The sequence below is a fragment of the Triturus cristatus genome, chromosome 9 (assembly GCF_964204655.1).
Source record: "Triturus cristatus chromosome 9, aTriCri1.1, whole genome shotgun sequence".
In the NCBI taxonomy this organism is placed as follows: Eukaryota; Metazoa; Chordata; class Amphibia; order Caudata; family Salamandridae; genus Triturus; species Triturus cristatus.
Window position 1 is genome coordinate 416,420,368 of NC_140592.1, and position 22,574 is coordinate 416,442,941.

General features: G+C 40.0%; 1 protein-coding gene across 2 annotated transcripts in view; it reads right to left on the reverse strand.

Moving 5' to 3' along the window:
* Positions 1-22,574, reverse strand: part of LOC146798073 (cytochrome P450 2G1-like) — a 998,619-nt gene that overhangs the window by 589,178 nt on the left and 386,867 nt on the right. For both annotated transcript variants that reach the window (XM_085625291.1, XM_085625290.1), the window contains exon 7: positions 19,123-19,310. In XM_085625291.1, the coding sequence (XP_085481417.1) occupies positions 19,123-19,310 (188 nt within the window). The remainder of the gene's footprint in view (positions 1-19,122; positions 19,311-22,574) is intronic.

Consider the following 22,574-nt stretch of genomic DNA (forward strand, 5'->3'; position numbering starts at 1 on the left):
ACCGTACGCGTACCCCGTGATTTTTTTTAAAAATCAATAAATGTTTGTTTTGTACTTTACAGTCCTTCTTTGACCCCCTCACAAATGTAAGGGGGTCTGTAACTCTCCTCATTGCCCCCTTTTCTTGTTTTCACTCTTTTTTTTTCAGAGTGAAACACAGAAAATGGTGGCCGCCGCTTCCTGGTTTCGGCCGATTCGAATGTTTACTAAGATCTAAGAGCCAATCAGAATCGCGCTCGCGCACGCCACCGTACCGTAAGCGGGCTCAGATATATATATTGATTTAAAGGCTATTTTCTCAGAATCTACTGAACAGATTTACACCAAACCTACAAAAGGCACTTCCTTGACCTAGGGACTACCTCTCTGCCAAATTTTGAGTAATTCTGTTCAGCCGTTCGGGCTGTAGCTCGTTCTAAAGGTCCTATGGAAAAATGCATGGGAAAAACGCGTTTTGGGACCCCCCTTTTATCTCAGCCCCCGCTTGACGGATCCCCCCGAGACTTTCAGGGTAGGAGCGGAGCGTAGCGCCCCACCTATTTTGAGAAATTCGCGAGGATTCGTCGACCGGCGCCAAAGTTATTCAAAATAGAATGTTGAGGTTTTCCTATGGAAACGTGGTCCTAACTATAACTACCTACTGGCGACCGCCAGTAGGTAATATAAATATATATATATATATATATATAAATATATATATATATATATATATATATGTATATATATATATATATATATATATATATATAACAAGATTCGTCTCCAACTTCCACGTCTCCTCGGAAAGACGAACACAGACCCAAAATCAGTGCAGAAGTTTTTATTTCATATCACCCAGCACTGCCGCCATTACGCGTTTCGGCCTGCAAAGAGGCCTTGATCACATGACATGCGAGGACGACATTCACAGTTTTAAAGTGCTAGTGTATAGTCACGTGGTACACAGTGATTGAGTCATCATAGACATAGAAACAATGAAAGAAACGGTAATGAATCGCTATTCACTTATGACATAATGCCAAACTTTTAGACCAAGCATTGAATCAAATCAAGTATTATTAGTCATCATAATAATTGGTGACGTGAAATACTCATAATGGCTTTGTGTATAGATATGGGGGGTGAATAAAATTCACCTACGTTGAGAATGACCATAGTTCAATTTACACATATCACATATACAATACATATAAATAAATAAATAAATATCAATAAATACAAGTATAAATACGCATATTTACACATCTAATCATTTAAATAAGTACATAAATATATATATAAATAACATAGTAACTTGTGCAATCCTATTTATATAGAAAATAAGATAAAAGAATAAAACCCCGATGGGTAGATTCTAAAACATTAGTCATCTCTGTTTATACTTTGGTTAAAATCCAGGTATAATAGTCGTTCAATAATATACACAAATCCTTCACAAAATTTTCACGAATGATATAAAGTGCTAGTGCTTTGGCCTAAACAGGTGTAAACATAGTTGAATCAAACTGTTTCAATAAAACTAAACTAAAGTGCCTATGTTGCATAAAAGAGTGCTACCCAGTGTCTAAAATGTACGTAAAACTAAATATGTTGCTGTGATTGTTAAAAGAAAGGAGGAAGAGATTTTTGTTAAAAGATATGCTAAATGCAATATCTCATTTGTCATTTTGTCATAGGACATTTATAGCAGGCTTAGTTACAGTAACATTTCCATGATAATAGTATCATAGGCACGTGTATAAATCCTCATTAGCATTCAACCCGTTAGGTGACTTGGTATCTAATTCTAGAATGAATCGGGTTTCAAGTTTACGTAGTAGTGCTTCACGGTTGCCTCCTCGTCTGAGTGGCAATACATGATCTATTGCGAAATACTTCAAAAGTTCAATGTTATTGTTGTGGCATTCTTTGAAGTGTCTTGCAACTGGATAAGTGGGGTCACTGTTGGTGATAGCTCTAATGTGCTGGAGTATCCTCTTGTGGACCTGCAACTTGGTACTACCAACATATTGCAGGCCACAAGGACACCCCAGCACATAGACAGCGAACTCTGTTTTGCATGTTAAGAATTTACTTATCCTTCTTTCTTCCATGTGAAAAGGGGATTTGTATGTGGTTGTGCTGACACCGTGTTTGCACGCTTTGCAATTTGTACAGCGAAAGAATCCCTTTCTAGAATTGAGCCAATTTCTGTTGGAGATAATTTCAGGGCTACTTTTAACCAAGTCACTTGACATAGAACGGGCTTTTCTGAAGGTGATGTTAGGAGTAGGTGCTGTCTGTTTCCCTATCACTGGGTCATTGCAAATGAGATTCCAATTTTTGCGGATTATCTTACGGATGGTACAGTGTTGTCTATTGTAAGTCAATATCAGCCTAGTTGGTTCTGTAGATACATTGTCGATAGGAATGGGGGTAGTTTGTTTGTTTTTCAAGGCGTCAGTTCTAGACATAAGGTTGGCTCTCCTGATGGCCTGATCAATTACCTTTGCACAGTAGCCCCTGGCTAGGAATCTCTGTCTGCTTTCTTGCTGCGCCTTGAGACATTCCTCATGCTTGCTACAAATTCGTCTGATGCGCAGCATTTCCCCATAGGGAATGCTGCGTATCAGGTGACCCGGGTGGTGGCTGGAGGCGTGGAGTACAGAGTTGCCTGCTGTGGGTTTTCTATACAGTCTGGTTTGGATCTGATTTTCCCAAATATATATCTCCACATCTAGAAAAGTGATAGTTTCCTTACTGATATTGACTGTGAAATTAAGATTTAAAGAATTGACATTTATCTGATCTGTAAAGTTCCTGGCCTGTATTTCAGAGCCCCTCCAAATTATGAATAAATCATCGATAAATCGATACCAACAGACTACATGCGTGTTCAATAGTTCAGAGTATGTTGCTCTGAGGACTTGCTCCTCCCACAGCCCCATGTGTAAACAGGCGTAGCTGGGAGAGAAGCAAGCCCCCATTGCAACACCCCTGACCTGTTGGTATACCTGATTTTGGAACATAAAGAAATTATTGTTCAGGCAGGTATCAATCATGGTTACCAGCATTTTGTTATGTTCACTCATGTGAATTGATTTTGTGCCAAGGAAATGTTCAACTGCCCTGGTACCATCATGATGGTGAATGCTGGTATATAGACTCGTGACGTCCAGTGTCATCAATAGGTAGTCTGGATTCCACATAATATCTTTAATTTTCTGCAGGAAATCGCTGGTGTCACGGATATATGATGGCAACTGCTTTACATGATCTTGTAGAAAGTAGTCTACATATCTGGATGTGTTCTCAGTGATGCTGTTCCTCGCAGATATTATGGGTCTGCCTGGTGGTTTTTCAAAGTTCTTATGTATTTTGGGGATGAAGTATATGGCCGGTATGGCAGGATGGTCATTTTTAAGGAATTTAAGTTCATCCACACTTATTAGACCCGCACTTCTCCAGGCTGTCAATTTTAAATAAAAGTTGCACCACATCTGTTTCACCTTGCCAACCTCACTTCTCTTATAGCAATTGTGATCATTTAACTGGTTCATTGCCTCTTCCAGATATAGTTCTCTTGACCATAATACGATGTTTCCCCCTTTGTCTGCCTGACGCACTATGATGTTGCCATTGGATTGGAGCCTCTTAATAAGTTGAAAGTAACATTGATTTTGGTGCGTGTATTTTCGTTTCGAGTAACCAATAGATCTGTAAAGTTTTTTAAGTTCAATTGTGATTAACTCTGAAAAAATATCAATGTTGTCATGAAGCATCATGGGGGTGAATGTGGATTTGGCCTTGAAGTTGGTACTCGTCGACATATTCAATGTAATGCCACTTTGAATGCTGTCACTATTGCCTACTTCGGCCAGGTCATAGAGATTTTGTAATGTTTCCAGGTCTTTTGCACTCAAATCTGATGTTATTTGTGTTGTCGGAGTGAGTTGTTTGTCTCTTTGATATTTGTTAAGAGCAAAGTATTTTTGCAGCTTCATTTTCCTGGTAAACTTATATATATCAACCCGTGTTTGGGTGTAGTTAAAGTCACTTGCCGCACAAAAAGTTAAACCCAGTGATAAAGTATCAATTTCTGTTTTGCTTAGTGGTGTTGTTGTGAGGTTGATAACTGTTTGAGGGTTGCTCTTTGTTTTATTTATTTGCGGTTCCATCTCTTGTTTTGCCTGAATGCCACTTTCTTGTTGCTGTTTTGCTTTACGTTTGTTGCTTCTGACTCGGCGCTCCCGCCGTTTCGCATTTGCCCGTTTTGCTTTGTTGTGTCCGCCATGCGAGGGCGTAGTGTTGCTCGTCGATCTTGACGTAAAAAATCCACCTCTTGTGCCAAGGAGGGCCGAGGAAACCCCAATCTTGAGCGCTGCTGCTCATTATCTGACTCGCTGTCTACTGCTGAGCTGAGATCCGATACTGATGTTGCGGCTTCTGGGGCTTCTTTCTCTCGGACTTGTGTGGATTTGGGGGGAAATCTATTAGGCGTTCTTAGGGAGTCGAACTTTTTAGCAAAGGTGAAAATTTGTCCATTTTGATAGTCTGCTTTATCCCTCTGAAACTTGAACGCTTTTCTTTTTTTAATTATTTCCTCCTCTTTTTTTAGGCGAGTAAGCATTTCTTCACGGAGTTTCTTGGCATGCTCTGATGTTTCCAATTTAGCTATTTCTGCGTTTACCTCCTCAATTTTGGCTTGAAGTGTTATCCGGTCACTATCCGCATATTTAATTAGAATTCTCATAAGTCTCCCTGATGATTCAAGGCTACTTTCCGCCCATTCGTTTAACATGTTGGGGTCAGGTTGTTCATAACTAGGAACTAACATAATGCGCAAGCCTCTGGGAATCCGTCCTACTTCCAAATATCTAGACAGTGAACGATGTTCCCACCATTTAGCTTGCTCGGTGCGCATTAACTTCTCTAATTTTTTGAAATGTTCCTTTAATGAGGGAGATCCTGTTACTGTTGGCGTCGCCTGCGGGGTTTGTGAAGATTCACCGGCCGGTGAGTCTTCGAACATTTCATTAGCCGCTTCCTCTCGGCTCCTCAGCACGTCAGCGGCCATTGTGCTGCTATTCGGGTGTGATATCAACTGTTGAGCAACAGTACCTCCGATAAAAATATCACGGGCTGCGCTCACGCACACTCCTACACCAGACCATACGATAATCCCTCCGTTACCTCAGTGAGTTCCTTGACGTTGCTCGGGTCCTCCGACTCGTGCTCCACCACTCTCGTCTGGGGCATAGAGGATTCTTCCGTGGTCCGGGGGCTACCGCAGCTGGTCCTTACAGGACTGTAAAACTTGTTCCGGTTCACCGAAAGTCTGCTTCCTGCCGCTGGCCCAAAATTGAAGGAGGGGTCTCGTGTATACTGGGGAAGCAATCCCAGTAGAATCAATATAACAAGATTCGTCTCCAACTTCCACGTCTCCTCGGAAAGACGAACACAGACCCAAAATCAGTGCAGAAGTTTTTATTTCATATCACCCAGCACTGCCGCCATTACGCGTTTCGGCCTGCAAAGAGGCCTTGATCACATGACATGCGAGGACGACATTCACAGTTTTAAAGTGCTAGTGTATAGTCACGTGGTACACAGTGATTGAGTCATCATAGACATAGAAACAATGAAAGAAACGGTAATGAATCGCTATTCACTTATGACATAATGCCAAACTTTTAGACCAAGCATTGAATCAAATCAAGTATTATTAGTCATCATAATAATTGGTGACGTGAAATACTCATAATGGCTTTGTGTATAGATATGGGGGGTGAATAAAATTCACCTACGTTGAGAATGACCATAGTTCAATTTACACATATCACATATACAATACATATAAATAAATAAATAAATATCAATAAATACAAGTATAAATACGCATATTTACACATCTAATCATTTAAATAAGTACATAAATATATATATAAATAACATAGTAACTTGTGCAATCCTATTTATATAGAAAATAAGATAAAAGAATAAAACCCCGATGGGTAGATTCTAAAACATTAGTCATCTCTGTTTATACTTTATATATTTATATACAAGCCTATAAAACAATATATAATCTAGAATACTTTTACTATGCATCTCCTAACACCTAACATAAGTGTCTAGGGCGTGTGTCTGTGTTCTGCCAAGAATCCCCATACTGAATGATCCAAACCCCATCACCTGAAGGTAAAGAACGTAGGACCCCGTTGTGGTCAAGAGCTGGACACCCTTTGTAGAGATATCAGCAGGCTACTGGGCCAAAACATTAAAATGTAGGCACCTCACCAATAACAGCAAAACGCTCCTCTGCCAACACCTGGAAAAGGATGTTTATTTAAAACAAAAAGCATCCTTGCCTTGAACTGAGATCTTGGTCAGGCCATGTTTATGTGTTATAGATAGCTCTGTCACAATATGTGCGAAACAAACAATTACATTTGCACAATGTATGTATTAACTTTGTACATGATGTGCCAATATATTGTCAAGATAGTGTTCTTGCAAAGTTGGTTTGTAAGCAAGCATAGTTTCCTAGAAACAAATCCACACTGTCACGGTTGCAAATGTGTAGCAAAAGTCATTGTGTGAGAGTGAAGGGAACTTTAGAAAGAAACCTGTATATATGTACAAATGGCAGTGTTTCCATCTAGGCCTAACTGGGACACATGACAGCAACTCTATTAGAAAGGCATGTGATTGTGATGTATTCCCAGGTTTAGCAGTCTTAGTAAATGTAGGAATGCACCAAAATACATGGGGGGATGTGTGAGAAAACCCATGTCTTCCTAACGTGGAGTGACACAAGGCAACGACTTGAGCTGCCTTGCGTTACTCTATATTTAACAAGCCGCACTGGACCATGCAAGGCAGCCTTACATGGCTTGATATATCTGACTTAATGATTGCGTTGCCCTAACGCAATCCTATGTTAAATCTGGGCACTGTGTCAAAGGTTTTGCCAAATGCCTGTACCAGTTTTCTCAAACAGTAGATATGGTGAGGTATTTTCAATTGGACTAATCAAATACTTTTATCACAATTGTATTACAATATTTACAATCTTCTTCCGAGTGAGCTTCATCTGTAGGGACCAGATCACCTTTCCACTTTTGCTTAGTTTGTTCTGAGTTCCAAGGTTCCATATTTCTAGACTTATTTTACATTAGGCCATTAGCACTCAATTTTCAAGTGGTGAGCAGTCCTTAGCGACCAACAGCTGTTTTGTGTACTTACAGAGAGCATGCCTCAGTTGTATATATTTAAACCTCTGTGTTTTAGCCAGATCATATTTAGTTTTGCGGGCATCAAAAGTAGTACGACACCATATATCACAAAACTTTGAGATCTGAATGATGTGCTATTTGGCAAACCTCTTCACATCAAGAACGTCTTGCAAAACTGTAGTGCTGCTTGCCAAGGACTTAAATATAATTTTTCCCTTCTAAGCCATCAATTTCAGGGCCACTTTTCACAGCTTCAACACTGACCGTGTGAGATCTGGCAGTTGTCTTGCCTTTTATTTTGCCATAGGTTTCCTGATGCCCTACACATGCCTGTCTTCATTAACATGTGCTTTCTGCTTAAGACGGAAACCCCAATCATTTAGTACCATGAGCTGAGCTGCCAAGTACAGTCTTGTCACAGCTGGCAATGTAGTTCCTTCAATATGTCTCATTGGGTTAGAGTTCATAAAGAAATTCTAGATTTACCTCCATCCCTTAGTATAGTATTTCATCCGGTTTGATAAACAATTAATCCTGGACCCACAACAGCAAATTATATAAAATATATACCATTTTGGACAGATAACTCATTTTAATCTTGGCTTGTTGACCTAGTAGAGACAGACCTTATATCCTCCAAATGACAAACGCTTTTAAATTTGATGAAGACCATTATTACATTTTCTTCACTGAAAATACCTCCATCCAGAGATACGGCATTACCCAGGGATTTAAACCCAGTGAACATTTGGAAAGGATTATTATATTTGTTGGCGGTGTCCATTCAGTAAGGGGAAATATTGCGAACTTTGATCAGTTAATTGTGAAACTTGAATGCAGTCAAAATGCTCCTGGGATGTATAATATTCTGACCAATGAAAACTTTGTGTCTGCCAAATACAAGAGTAAATCATCTGGATACATAGACATTTGGTCCTCCCAGTCATCGTATCACATGGGACTCTTAGTACAGTGGTTTTGTTTTATCCAGCATGCTAATGTTTCCAGAAATTAGTCAAACGAAACTGGGGTTAGGGGGTATCCCTGACGAGATCCCCTTCCTAATAACAAAGGTTTTGACAGGGTTTCACTAACCTTTACTATCACCCTCAAGGCTGCAGAGAGCATTTTCATCAAGCTACATAAATAAATACCAAACCCTACAATCTCTAATATTGTGAATGAAAATAGCCACGGTAAGCCTTAGTAGCCCATAAGGCAGGGTGCTAAATATTAAAAAGAAGAACGTGGTTTGTATATGGTATACATGTCCTGACAGTGAGAATTTGACATTAAAAGTCACAATTGTCTTTTTTAACTATAGCAAGGCTTGCAGTCATTTTGGATAACATGGGTTACACTAACCCATGTGTAAAGTGCTAGCTGACATTTGGGACCGCCAAATATAGTATTCCAAGGTATCAAATTAACTGTTAAATTAAACTGGACTTATTGCTGAAGTCAGATTTGAAGTACCATTTCTGATTAACTACAGCAGTTATCACTTACGACAGCTTTATGCCTTCCTGATAAGAGATGTGAAGCGCTCACAGGAATGTGGAACAAAACGACTATTGGTGGTGGAAGGAAGTGTGTGACACCTTAACCTGCCTGCTTCTTTGCGTAAGTAGACAGGCTGGCATCTCCTCCAGAGGGGAAACACCCATTCAAGAACCAATTTTCAAGGAGTGGTGCCTCACTATACCGGACACTGCCCATAGCTCTGATCCAAGGAGGAAGGATCGGGAAATTTTAGACATGGGCAGAGCGATGCACTTCGGCATTGTTTAGTGCCAGCCCCACAGGAAACTATGTAAAAGGGAGTAGGGTTGCCCCTCGGGAATTGATGCCCCATTGGCTAAGGAGTACTCCTTGCCTCTCCACCTACAAACTTGAAATTGGTATAAATGAAGCACCCCTGGCTTTCAGCCTCAGAACATTGCTGGACTTGGAAAGAAGAAGTACTGCACCTGCTGCACTTGCGGACATCAGAAAGAAAGGCTATAACAAGGAAGACTGCTCCTGCTGCACCTGCTGAACCAAGGCTGGACTTCAGAAGGAGAAGGGCTGCTCCTACTGTCAAATTCATGGCGAGACACCCCGAGGGCTGGACCTGCTCCAACTTGTGCCAATGACCATTGAGTGGACTCCAAAGGCTAGTTCTCTAGCCTCCTGTTAAGCTTCAGAGACAAAAAAGCTAAGGAAGCCTGCACCTGAAAAGTGCCCAGCTAACCAGTTTTCACTGAACTTACCCTTGACTCCACTGGTGTTGCCCATGATATCGAGTCCTCTTCTATGTGCTTGAATGTACTCTTTCTCCCCACATAACTGCAACCTGTGAGCCTACATCAAAAAAGAATGTATTTTGGAGTGCGAGCCTCATAGACTTCCACTACTTGCTGGTTCGTAGCTAGCCTCTAATGGCATCAAAAACCAAGGCTTCACCAGAATGCTGGACTTTGCCTGTCTACCTATGTGAAACTCAATGCTGTACTCAAGCTGCAGACCCCGGTGACAAGAAAAAGAACCAGAAAAGTTTTTAAGCACAAAGGTAAAATCTTGACGGAGACCAACTCTGCACCTGCATCCAACCTCATGCTCCATTACGATTGGCCTTTAACTTTGACTTTGGCCCAGACCTTCACATTCGAGGCTTATAGAAATCTACTAAGAGTGAAAAGCAATTTCTTAAGACACTTTTTAAAACTTGTTTGAGTGGAAAGCAGTGATTTATAGAAATTTGCCAAAATCGGAACTCTGATTCCCTCCATCAGATTTTTGTCACTTTGGTGTCTATTTAAACATAAAGATATATAAAAAAAAATTATACATTGCAGTGGGGTTTTTATTGTGTTATGTTTCTTACCTATTGACTTTTCTGGTACCGATAAATGATTTACATTTGGTTTATTTTGAATTAAGCCTGACTGCTTTGTGCCACAGCTACCCAGGACTGAGCTAAGCTTTGATCTAAAGAAACCTAACTAGACCAGATACAGAATAGTGACATTAATATTTGGTGATGCCTCAATACCACCTCAATTAATAATCCACTTTTACACAAGTCCACAAGACAAGCAGTCTCCCAGATCTATATATTGCAATAACTGTGGCAATTCAAAGGTCAGGTGGCACAGCACCCTTTTATTGGCAGCCATTAATAAGTGCAGCAACACTATTCAACAGTCCTTTAAAAAACAATTGTGGAATCCCATTTGAGCTTGGTGTTTCCCCCACTCTGTAGAGTAAGGTTTCTACCTCCTAGAGGATTATTATTTCCTCTAATGATGTCCTATCCTCTTGGTGCAGTAGTGGAGAAGCAGGATGCCCAATAAACCCTTCCCATATCACCTTCACAGCACCCAGTCTCAAAGTATATAATTGTTGCAAATATGCATCAAATACCTGCATTGTATTATCATCAATTGTCACTAACCTTCATTTTAATGCTCTGATTGTTCTCAAGACTTGTGTTTGTCTTACTTACCATACAAGCAGTTTACTCATCAATATTCAAAAAGTTCATAAATTGGATGCTGTATGGCCACAAATTGTGCTTTAGCATCATTCTCCAACTTTGTCCTGCATTTCTCTTTCTTGACTTATAATCATCTTCTAGCCACCAGGGAGACATTGTTTTTTTTAGCTCAATCAATTCTTATTATATGTATTTTTTCCTGTATTCACCACCTTTTTGTCCAAGTTTCTTCATTTTAGGCTGTCACCTCATGGCCACTGTTAATGCTTCCCAGATTAGGACCTTTGACTTCACTGACACGTTGCTGTTTTCCAAAAAGTATTTTAGTGTATCCATCAAGTAAGACACAATTTCTCTGCCTTTCAGATTCCAGGGGTTCAGTCTATGCGAATCCCATCTAAAATTGTCAGACAAATACCTTAGCAAGCACCCATTGTGTAACCTTTTATAAAAACAATTTTATGAAATATAAAGAAAATGGATTGGTCATCCAATCAATTTATTAAAAAGGTCTAGATGGACGTCTTGTGAGTTAAAGAATAATAGTTTTATTTGATAATTGAAGGGAAACTCTTTGCTAATATCATCCTACGAGGCTTGAGAGTTGGGTTACAGATCTTCAGTTGCTTGACTGTTCACACACAGGTTTCGGTTAGAGTGAACTGATGATAGACAATATAATGATTTTATCTCTATTGATCAAAATAGAGTAGCAGTTCAAAATCCAAAGTTTTTGCTAACTTTGTTTATTACAGTCAAGAATTTGATAGGGTTGATAAAAGTATGCCTCACTAGATGTGGCTCTGGAACTCAGATGGAATATAGGCGCTTACATCGCATGCGTTTATAACGCATGCCATTACATCGCGGTCGTTACAACGACCGCGTTGTTACATCGCAGTACTGGACTTAGGAATAGTATAATTTACTATTCCAACTCCAGTGTGTGCAACAATAGGGAAGGTGTTGGAATAGTAAATTATACTATTCCTTAGTGTAGAGCGCCCCCTAGAGCAAGTCACTGTAACGACTTGATGTAATGGTACTGTAATGTAACAATGCGGTCATTGTAATGACCGCGTTGTAATCGCATGCATTGTAACACATGCAATGTGATGGCTGTTTCCCCTCAGATGCAACCTTCTTAAATCTTAGAATTCAAGTCTCTAAAGTAGGATGGTTTACGGGTCTAGATTTCCGAAAGCTTTGTGCCAAAACATAGTGATGTAAACTCTTGCATGATATTTACTATCTAACCCAAAAGTTGTTTTGTGATGGAAACATACTTTTTCTCAGTGTAATGCTGCTTTGTGTAACTGTGCACTGCTTTGAGTCAAAGCGGTGGTAATTGAGTGTTAATCGCAAAGACAGGCTCAAATCTCCATCGGGTTTGTCGAGAGACCAGGCTAAAAAGACAGGCAGACCTGGCTTTGCATCAAAAACTGAATCCTAAAGGAAGCAAGCATAAACAAGTGAACATGTGTTCATTCCTCAAATAAACAATGGACCACAGTGTGCTGCAGTGCACACCATACATCAAATACCTGTGGTATATCTGAGTTTGTCTTGGGAAACAAATTTGCACTGAAAGGGTATGCTTCCAGTACAATTCTTATGCTAGAATTGCATAGATTCCAATGCTAGACAATTTGTATGCTATTGAGAGGCTGTTCAGGCTGCTGTTTTGATCATCAGTGCAGGAGATGAAAGGAGATGACAGCAGCAGGAGGCCAATCCTTAGCAACTATGCATTTGTGCTGTGTTTTTTTCCTTATCTAATGCTACGCAGAAAACGTGGTTACTGCTCTGTTTTGTGGGAAAAAAATTGTAAATCTGGACTTGTTGAGACAGATTAGAGAAAAAGATGGGGACCATTTCTAGTAGCATTCCAGTAACCAAAGGTGTCATTTAGAGTTTTGCGTACAGAAGCAATTACCTATACTGATGGCGTTAATGCTCCACCATAGTTGTGGATCCTCCTCTCTCTTTAGAGGTGGGGAAATGTCTGGATTTCTGTTGGTGGACCATTAGCTTGCTCCGCTGGCAGAAACCATGGATGCGGTAGCATGTCCTTCAAAGGATGACTGTCACTATATTTTTCTTATAGGGACATGCTCCGCTTTGTGGTTCTGGGAAGAAAATTGCTCAGATGTCCCAGAGGCGCAGAGAGAAAACCCCTTGTATATCAGAGACATTTGTCTTTTCAATTTCTAGCAACAAACCCCCAATGTTTGTTGCTGCAAAACAACATAGAATGAAAGGTGCCCCTTTAACATGGCAGCCATCTTAGCATTAAAAAAAAAGTTATTCTATAATAAAGGTGCATCTGCAATAACGGCTGATTTTGTTTCATTACAACCAGTTGAAGATATCTAGATATGGTGGACAGTCCACCACCAGGAAAGGGGAAGCCAGCAACTCTGCTGCTCAGCCAACTGCACCTTCTTTTTTTCCCGAGCTCTCCTAAAGTTTAAATCACCTAAACAAAGTGGGTGATTGAGATTTCAGGGAAATTCATATATCCAAGATTATCTGTGAGGAGAAGGATGGTAAAATGAAATTTACAAAGATGATGCAAGCTCAGGAATCAAACTTCAACGCTATTCGCAGGTAGGACAGACCTTACTGGCCAGCACTGCAAGGATTCCTTGGACACACGGGCTCTGGCCTTAGAAATTAACCTAATTGCCACTAAAATATTAGCCTAAAATAGTTTGAAATGCACTTATTTTGTCTTCAAAAATAAAGCTGTACTTTTTAGAAAATAAAGATATTTTGCTGGCTCAAGATATTGAAATTCCTTTTTCGTTTTTTATGTGGAACATAAAATAAATATATACTTATAAAAAAACATATCTTGTCTCCAACCGAATAATCTAGTTTTATTTTCCGAAAAATACATGAATGATAACCACAGCTTGTCAGTTTCAGTTTTCACATTCATTTTGTTTCAAGTACAGTATTTTCCATTTTGGTTTCCGGATATATGCATATACTTCCCATAATTGTCTTAGATTTCACCAACATGTATCAGCCATAACAATTCTGCTAAGACACCCAACTGTATGGCAGTTGATGCCATCTTTGTAGATCTACTACAAAAGCCAGCCATTGTCATCAAATGCTCAGATACATCACAAGTACACTCAAAGCAACCATGAGCAGCGCTGTGCCGCATTTAACACCAGCCAGTGTAATTTTCCCAGGAATCCGCCATGTGGCAGTTTGACCCATCATGTGCTCAAGTACTGCCCGCTACTGGCTAGACAAACCTATCAGCTGCCCTTGCAAGCCCTTCCATATTCCTCTTAAACAGCCAATGCCATCACATGCCCAGGTAAACCCAATCATGCCCTTTTAAACATGGCATTCCAAGCACTTCCCATTTACTATTCAATACCACCACTAACCCATATATGCAGTGTCCTATGCTTGTTTATGTTATGCGTTCAGGTATGTTCCAAAATATGTAATTTAAGCCACGTTCTTATTATTTACCATATGCCAGCCAATGCTTCATGGATCCAGCTAGTCCCCATCATAAGAGAAGGCATTTCCCAATATAATAATATAATTTGCCTAGGTAGCTGGCAACCTAAAGAATATCAAGCTTCTTCAATTCCCTGATCTCATCATGGAGTACTAAGAGGATGCTGCTAAAGTGAAACTAGTACAACACCAAGTTACTACTTAAATTATAGTTATTCGTTTTCTTGCAGCTACATTAAATTTTTGCAAGGCACATACTTACTCCATGTATAAAAAACAGTGGATGTGTGGTACAATTTTCAGGGAATCTCTTAAAATGCCATATCTCATTTTCTGAACTTTCTATATTTAAAAAATGTCTTGGTTTATTGACCTCTTGGTCTACACACACACTTTGGTTCCCTACTGGCTAAATTTCTTGCAGCTATAGCCACGAGCACCTCTAAATTTGTGATCCTTGAGGACCCTAAAATTTAGATCAGTTCTCTGTCTTTACAGGTAGTCTGTCTGTCTTGGACTCCTGTATATTGTTTGGTCTAACCACGCAGGTCCTCCATCCATGACATCTCACAATTATTGTGTTCACTTATTTTAAGCACAACACCATTTGTCATCCTCTCATTATGGAAATTAATTGAGATTGCACGGTTCCTTACACCTGTTTTTATGTCTGCACAATGCAGCACACATAAAAAACAGCAAAAATTAGGAAAATAATGCATTTTTCTGCATTGCGCCCTGTTATGACCAGGTTTTTCCTGGTCTTAATTTTGGTGCTGCCCCATATTTATGCCACTCTTGTAAATATGGGGCAGTGTCAAAATCAATGGGTGGTGCGACGGAACGCCCACCGCAACACCCACTGCCCACCTCTTTCATATTAAGGCAGCGTTAAGCCACATTAAGTGGCCTAATGCTGCCTTGTTAATAAGGCAAAACCCATATTGCCACCACAACGTCAAAAAAACTGACATTATGGCGGGGATAGGGGCTTGTAAGGGCATATTTACACCAATAAGTACATTTTATACAAAATTGTATCTCACATTCATACACTCCTGTCCTTGTTCTGCTTCCTCATAGTACAGCCACTACTTATCTCTACAATGCATCTATCACGTCGGCCATTGTACCTGCAGCTTAGAAACTTGCTCTAGATGTGCACTGCAGAACCTTCAGTAATTTTCATCCCATTTCTCTCATAGTCTTGATTCCAAGTTACTTACAAAAGTATTAACTGGAAAGTGTCTGACTTCCTTTAATTTAGAAATCTCCTCTTATGAAGGGGTTCAGTGACAGTCCCTTTATAGCAATAAATGAATCTTGCTTGCAGACGACGATGAGTTCCAATTGAAAATAGACACGATTGTATGGCCACTATGATCTTTTGGATCTCAGTGGCCTTCTACACTTAGTTGTATTCCCTCCTTCTCCACCGTTTGTTTTTATCTGGTATTCAAGCTAATGCTGTACTTGGCTTACCTTTTTATCTCTCAGATCAGTCACAGGCAGTCCATTAAACTCTATAATGCTCATCTTTCAAGGCAATTAAAGTTGGAATTTGTCAGGGCTCTTCATTGAGCCCTGTGCTTTTTAATATGTATGTCAGTTCCCTGGTACACCTCTTCCTCGCACACTAACTTTTCCCTTATGGTCTATGTCATCAGGTTGGATGATGATCTAAGGCTGGTTCAATAAAAAATTTATAGCTTTCTTGCTGAAGTTGTCACATGGATATCTCCCTCAAATTAGATTTAAGTAAAGCAGGGGCTTGGCTCTTGGTGGTCCTTCCTCGTTTTGCCTCCCCAACGCTTTTCTGTATTTGGCCATGTTAGAAACCTCAATTACTTCCTTGACTATATTCTATCCTTTACCACTTTTTTCACCACATCTCAGCTAGCTGTTTTTTGCTGTATAAGGATTCCATGGAAAATCATCACCATTTTCTTTCAGAGCTACTGGAAAACAGTGTTCCAATCCATTATTCTTTCACAAGTGGTTTATGACAACTCTCTCTCATAGGTCTTCCTCTCTAAATCACTATGTACAGATCAGACAGAATTTGACTGAATCCAATATTATTTGCAATTTTCAATATCTGTCTGTTGCCCCACATCTATTAAATTTTAAATTGTAAAGGGTATTTTTTCACTTGCCACAGAACGTTTTTAGGAAAAAACCCGTCTCTTTCCAAAATCGTTTTCTCCCTTATTTGCCATCACAATCTATGCAATCTAATACAACACTGATCTTCTCCATCTCCCAAATTTTCCAAATGTCTGGAGAGATGGACCCTTCTTTTCTTACCTAACTGCCAAATAAAACTGAAGCTCCCCTATTTCTCTGCTGCTTTGTAGTCATATTTCTATCCTTCAAGATCCAATAATGGGCAGTTTTTTTCTACCGTGTAGTCCTCTTCATAGGACATGGTTGGCTTGAATGCCCGGATTTGTATTTGGCTAACAGTGCACTACATAAGTGGCAATCATTCGGCCCAGTATCACCCTAGCAATATGGGTATGCAAACATACACAGATGAGGAATCATATGCACTGGCGTAGACCTTTACAGTGTCTCCCAAAACATTTAATTTATTGACAATTAGAAGAAATTGAAAACACTTGTCTAGAAAAAATCAAAAGGAGGTCATAGTAAAACTCAGAGAGTTACATATGCAAAAAGGGCATATCATATTTAATCAATGGGTATTCTGAACACTCATCATATGGTGTACACATATTGCTAAAATGTGAGGGCAATGGATTTAAAATCCATCTGCCTGTGTTGTAACAGTAGGCAACCAAGGTTTGGTGGAACATGCAAATCAGGGTAAATGCAAAATTCATCAGAAATCCAAAACCCATAACACGATGTGTAGTAGGCTCTTTTTGCAGTGTGTATCTGAAAAAGTCTGAAGACCTTTTAACATAACAACGTTGACATTACATTTTCAAGCAAATCATCAAACCAGTATCGGACATGGACACAGACAATTACTGACCTTGCTCCATGGGCAGTGCCTTTGCCCACTGGTTTGAACTGTTGTGTGAAGTCATGCCCCAAAGGGAAAGAGTAATAGGATTATGAGAGAAAAACATTGGTTCTACACTGGCAATCTGCTGCGGTAGATCTACCACACACACAGGAGCTCAGATTCTTAGCATACAATTCAGACCATGTATGAATCTTAACTCAATATATCCTACTGCTATGGGTTCAGTCAATACCTAGCTCAAACACAGAAAATCACCCCTAGTACTCAAATCTATAGCTGAGGTTAGAGTCTCCCTCCCAGGACTATTCTTCAGTTTTACAGTTTTTTGAGGGACCTTATTTTGTTCTTCTTTATTTCTTGGTGTGCCCGCAGTTGTGCACACAGGATAGTTCAGGTGAAAGTTCGGGAGAGGTCGCTACACCCTTCCAAGATAACGTTGCAGGGCCTGATTCAAAAAGGTATACTTACACTTTGCATGTCCTATCTTTTCATGTATGCAGATCTCTGCCCTGACCGTGGATTCTTCACTGACGTAAGTACATGGAGATCTCCTCAAATGAAAAGATAGGACATGCAGAGAGTTAAAACTCCACACGTAGTTTGTGAATTTCACTATAAGAGTAAAGTTACACAAAGTGTAAGTTTACCTTCTGAATTAGGCATTTTGTGTTTCCAGGTTGCTGTACCCAAGCTTTGGTCTCCAGAGAATTAGCACATAAGGTCATATGTATGAGCCCCTTTGCATCACTCTAGCACCATGCAACTTGGTACAAGAGAACACAAATGTAAATTGAGATTTATGATGCCACGCAAGGCCACCTAGCGTGGCCCTGTGTGAGTTTCATAAATCTCGAGTAAAGTAATGCAGGCAAATTGGTGCGTTGCATTACTCTGCCCAAGGAGGCGTTTCCATGGGTGTTGCATAGGTGTTCCCATGCAACACCCATGCATTTTGATGCATTCCCAGAATTACATGAACAGGTAACCCTGGGAATGCACCAAAAAGACACACCTCCCCAGGAGAGGTTAAAGTGGAGAATTATATTTATTTCTCCTTGTTTCTTTCCTTTTTCTATGTGTGTTGCACTGTGCAGCACCCATAGAAAGAGGAAAAAGCCTCTCAGGAGTGTTTTCATGCAGGAAGGTACCCCTCTGGGGAGAGGATGTGGCCTAATGGCTAGGGCGGTTGGCCTCAAATCTTGGGAACCAGGTTCGAGTCTTGGCAACGATGCGCAACATTCTGTGATTCTGAGCAAATCAATTAATCTCCCTGTGCTTAACAAAAAGAATGTGTCCCTATGTAAGGCAACTGGTGCTCATGCAAATCGCTCTGATACCTGATAGTGTTGGGTCAAGTTTGTGCTAAATAAAACTCTGAAAAAGAAATTGTTGCATGTTAATTACACTCCACTGTGAAGCGCAAACTGTACAATTGTTATCCCTGATTAATATATTTCAAGATAACTAGTTCATATACACTTAGCAGATAATCTGATGGTTTTTAGGCACACTGCTCTCACTTTATGACAAAATGTGGGTAGTTTATGATTATTGTTCAAATTATTAACTGATTGAATAATAAATTACTTTCTTGCATAAGTATCTGTCCGAATTCATCTTTGGCATGTGCAGACATGTAAGTTCAGTCAAATAGTTGTTAAAATTTACAATAGGAGACAGCTAGATGTTTCTGCTTCCCCTGCTCTTTCTCCCAGGTACATGAGATATCCTCATCTAAGTAAAAATGATAAATATAGGTTGGATTGCTTTAGGGAGCAGATATGGACAATTTATGCTTGCAACAGAGACTTCAAATCTCAGTGGTGTTGGAATCCTGATGGAACATAGAAGGAAACACACATGGTTAGACTATGTGACATAACTTAAATATTGTATGTCACTGCCGTATCTTGATGAATTCAGCACACAAAGATCATCATTACCTTGGGAATTACATAGTTCTTGAAATGGATGTCTTTCGTTGCTGCGTGTGGCACGCCCATTGGAACGATGTCAGAGTAACGCTGGATCTCATGTATGACGGCATCTGTGTACGGCATGTTGTTTCGATCATTGATAGCTGGGCAGCGGTTTCTCCCAATCACACGGTCTATCTCCTCATGGATCTTATCTGTCATGGATGTAGGGAAATGTAATAGTTATATAAGGAGAGCAAGTATTGATACTAAGCATAGTTAATAGCTATATTGGTGGCCTTAGTGAAGAAACAACTGAAAACCACTGCTTTGTATGTGTAACACATAGGAGAAGTAGTATATTTATTGTTCCTGCCTAAAGTTTTAATTTTAAGTCTATTGCTAATGATAGAATGATAAGGAGGATCCAGAGAAGGAAACATATCTGATAATTTCCAGACTTTTTTATACTCTGGAGTGTTTAATGAACATTTCCAGAAACTTGGATGTTTTCGAATAGTATAGCATAGTTATAGTAATTTTGACAAACTTCTTTGGTCTCGCCCGCAAAGTTTTGCCCCCAATTTCACAATCACTCTGTGATTATGAATCAGTCTATCAGTGGGAAGCTTGAACATCAATTAGTCCTGTTGCTAATTCTCTCTAAAACAGATATTCCTTTTGGCTTTCTGAACTCTTCCAATACACTGTGTGGCATATTTATCAGCCCCGTTTTGGCCCTCTTGTGCCATGCAAAGTTGTGGAAGAGCGACGCAACTGAAAAATGAGATTTACGAAGCCACACAAAGCCACCTTGCATGGCCCTGCTTGGCTTCATAAATCTTGGTTGTTCTAACACAGTGCAAACCACTGTGTTTCATTACTCTATGCCAGGGAGGCATTTCCGTGGGTGTTCGCATTCAAAATCCATGGAATATGATGAATTCCCAGATTTACAAGAACAGGTAAACCTGGGTATGCGCCAAAAAGATACACGTCCCCAGCAGAGTCATAACGAAGAGAAATATCTTTATTTCTCCTCGTTTTTACCTCTTTCTATCTGCAGCACAGATAGAAAGAGGAAAATGCATCTCAGAATTGCTTTTGTGCAAGAAGGTGCACCTTCGGCACAAAAACATTCCTGCATGCAACGCAGGCACCCTTACACCATGATGAAAGAATGCCTGTATTGGTTCTAGGCAGCCCATTGTGCACAAGTGCAGGGTAAAGGCCAGGAATGTGCCATATTGCCTTAAATATGGTGCATTCCTGCCCATTCCCAGTGACGCAGCTCAGTGTAGCGAGGTGACCTGCTGTGCTACGCTGTGAAACTCTTTCATAAATATGGCCCTGTTTCGATATAGAAGGCCTGGATAGAACTTTAACTGGTGTCCTCCCATCAGGTGAGAATAATAAAACCAGCTTGGCCTAGTGTTCTGGATGTAGGTTGAACTTTTTTTTGTCTTACACAAAGTGGCTGATGTAAACATTACACTCTAGAGAAATTAATCTGACATTTGTGTAGTGTATGTGACAAGAAAATAGTCATGTGAAACACTTAACCAGTGCAATTATCATGAAAGCCTTGCCACAGGAAAGTACATATAGAACTAGTGCATGCAAGGATATAAAAAAAAACAAATGTTTGATTTTCAAAGGTGGATATTCAGCTATTGCACATGAACATTAACTGGAATGACACACTTAGCCATGGCAGGGGCTCCCCACAGACAATCACTATGCTACCCATTATGTTCAGGTTACTTATCCCACTACCAAACACAACGGGAGCCCCAAGGAGGTTTAACAGCCAGCCTGTATTTACTCCCCAAACAACAATCAGACAGCCACAGTGAAATACCTGGATCTAAACAAAAAACTGAATGGTATGAGTGTAACCCAAGATGTAAAAGGAGATTTCCTTCTTAGGACGAGAACCCCACCAACCAAAGGTGGCAATGCTCCATCCTAGGGTTCCTCCTCACAGCACAACATCAAACTTTGGTACGGACTACATCTCCTGAACTAATTAGGAGGAGCTGTTTGCATGTTTTAATGAAACCCTATGTCAGGCGTCCGTAAGGGTAAATTGCGCAGAGTACCAAATGGTACATTAATTCCAGGGTTGACTTACGCCTCCCGGAGTTCTTGCTTTCTGCATAGTTTTTAGTAGTCTAACCTCGACAGGCAACAATAAACTCTCATGTCTGTTGCAGAGTTAGTTTTAATTTATCTTTTTGATCACGTGGTCACTCTTCAGTTTTTTCACGCTCTAAGAAGGACATCTCGCTTTACATCTAAGGTTACACTGATACCCTTTAGTTTTTTTTTTTTAACCCGGGTATTTCATTGTGGTTGTCTACTTATCCCACTACCCACACCAGCCAAGAGAGCTTCACTGATTCACTAACATAAGTGGCTTCAAAAATATAAACATAATCAGGTGACTGCAGATTAAACAAAAATTTGGGTGAGGGGATAACTTTGTCACTGGTCATAAATTAACACAGCCTTTAGGAAAAGGGTCTTCAGGGATTACATTCTGAGGAATATGCAGATAAAAATGAATTAATTGAAAACAAATGTAAGACCAAACAGCCCCTCCTCCCTTAAAACCCTTGGGGCAAATGTACTATTATTTCTTGCAATGAGCTCAGTAAAGGAACTTGCTACCCTGAATGACATAGAAGGGAGAGAGCAGAAATGCTGAATAATTTCAAAGAATTGGAGCATTTCTGCACTCTCCTTGCACTGGCGCACTGTTTGCTGCCTAGAGCCAAGGCAGGCACCCTTGCACTGTCGTTAAAGGGTGCCACATTATGTGGAGAAAGGAACACCTTCCTGCTCAAAAACAATCCTTAGAGGCATCTTCCTTCTTCTATTTGTGGCGCAGTATGCAGCACACCTGAAAAGAGGAAGTAATAAGGAGAAATAAAGATATTTCTCTGCTTTACGCCTCTGTTGGGTCGGTGCAGCATTTTGGCACAAACCGAGGTTTACAAGACTTTGTAAATCTGAGTTTGCTTCAAACTACATGGGTGAATGCATGAGAACGCCCATGCTCCACCTATGTAATACCTACCCGAAGTAAAGCAACCCAAGGTACTGCTATACTCTGCATTGCGTTGCTTTATTTTTACTAAACCATGCAAAGCTATGGTTTAATACATTCCAAAAAGCATTTTTCATCAGGGCTACACCACAAAAATTACATAGCTCCAACACAGAATCATTGTAGTTCTGTACCTTAGTTCTTTTGTGTTTATATGCAGTTCCACATTTTACTATTTTGGTAATTGTCCGTCATGTGTTGTGCCAGTCATGTACCACTTGTTAAGAAATACCATCTCATTTAAGTGTGTTGCTGCCTAGGTTGGCTATTAGCTATGGTGGCACAGGAGAACATAACACCTACTTTATATGACCGTAAGCAAGCCAATAAACCTCATTTACCTTGTTTTTCCTATCTGCAGGAACTA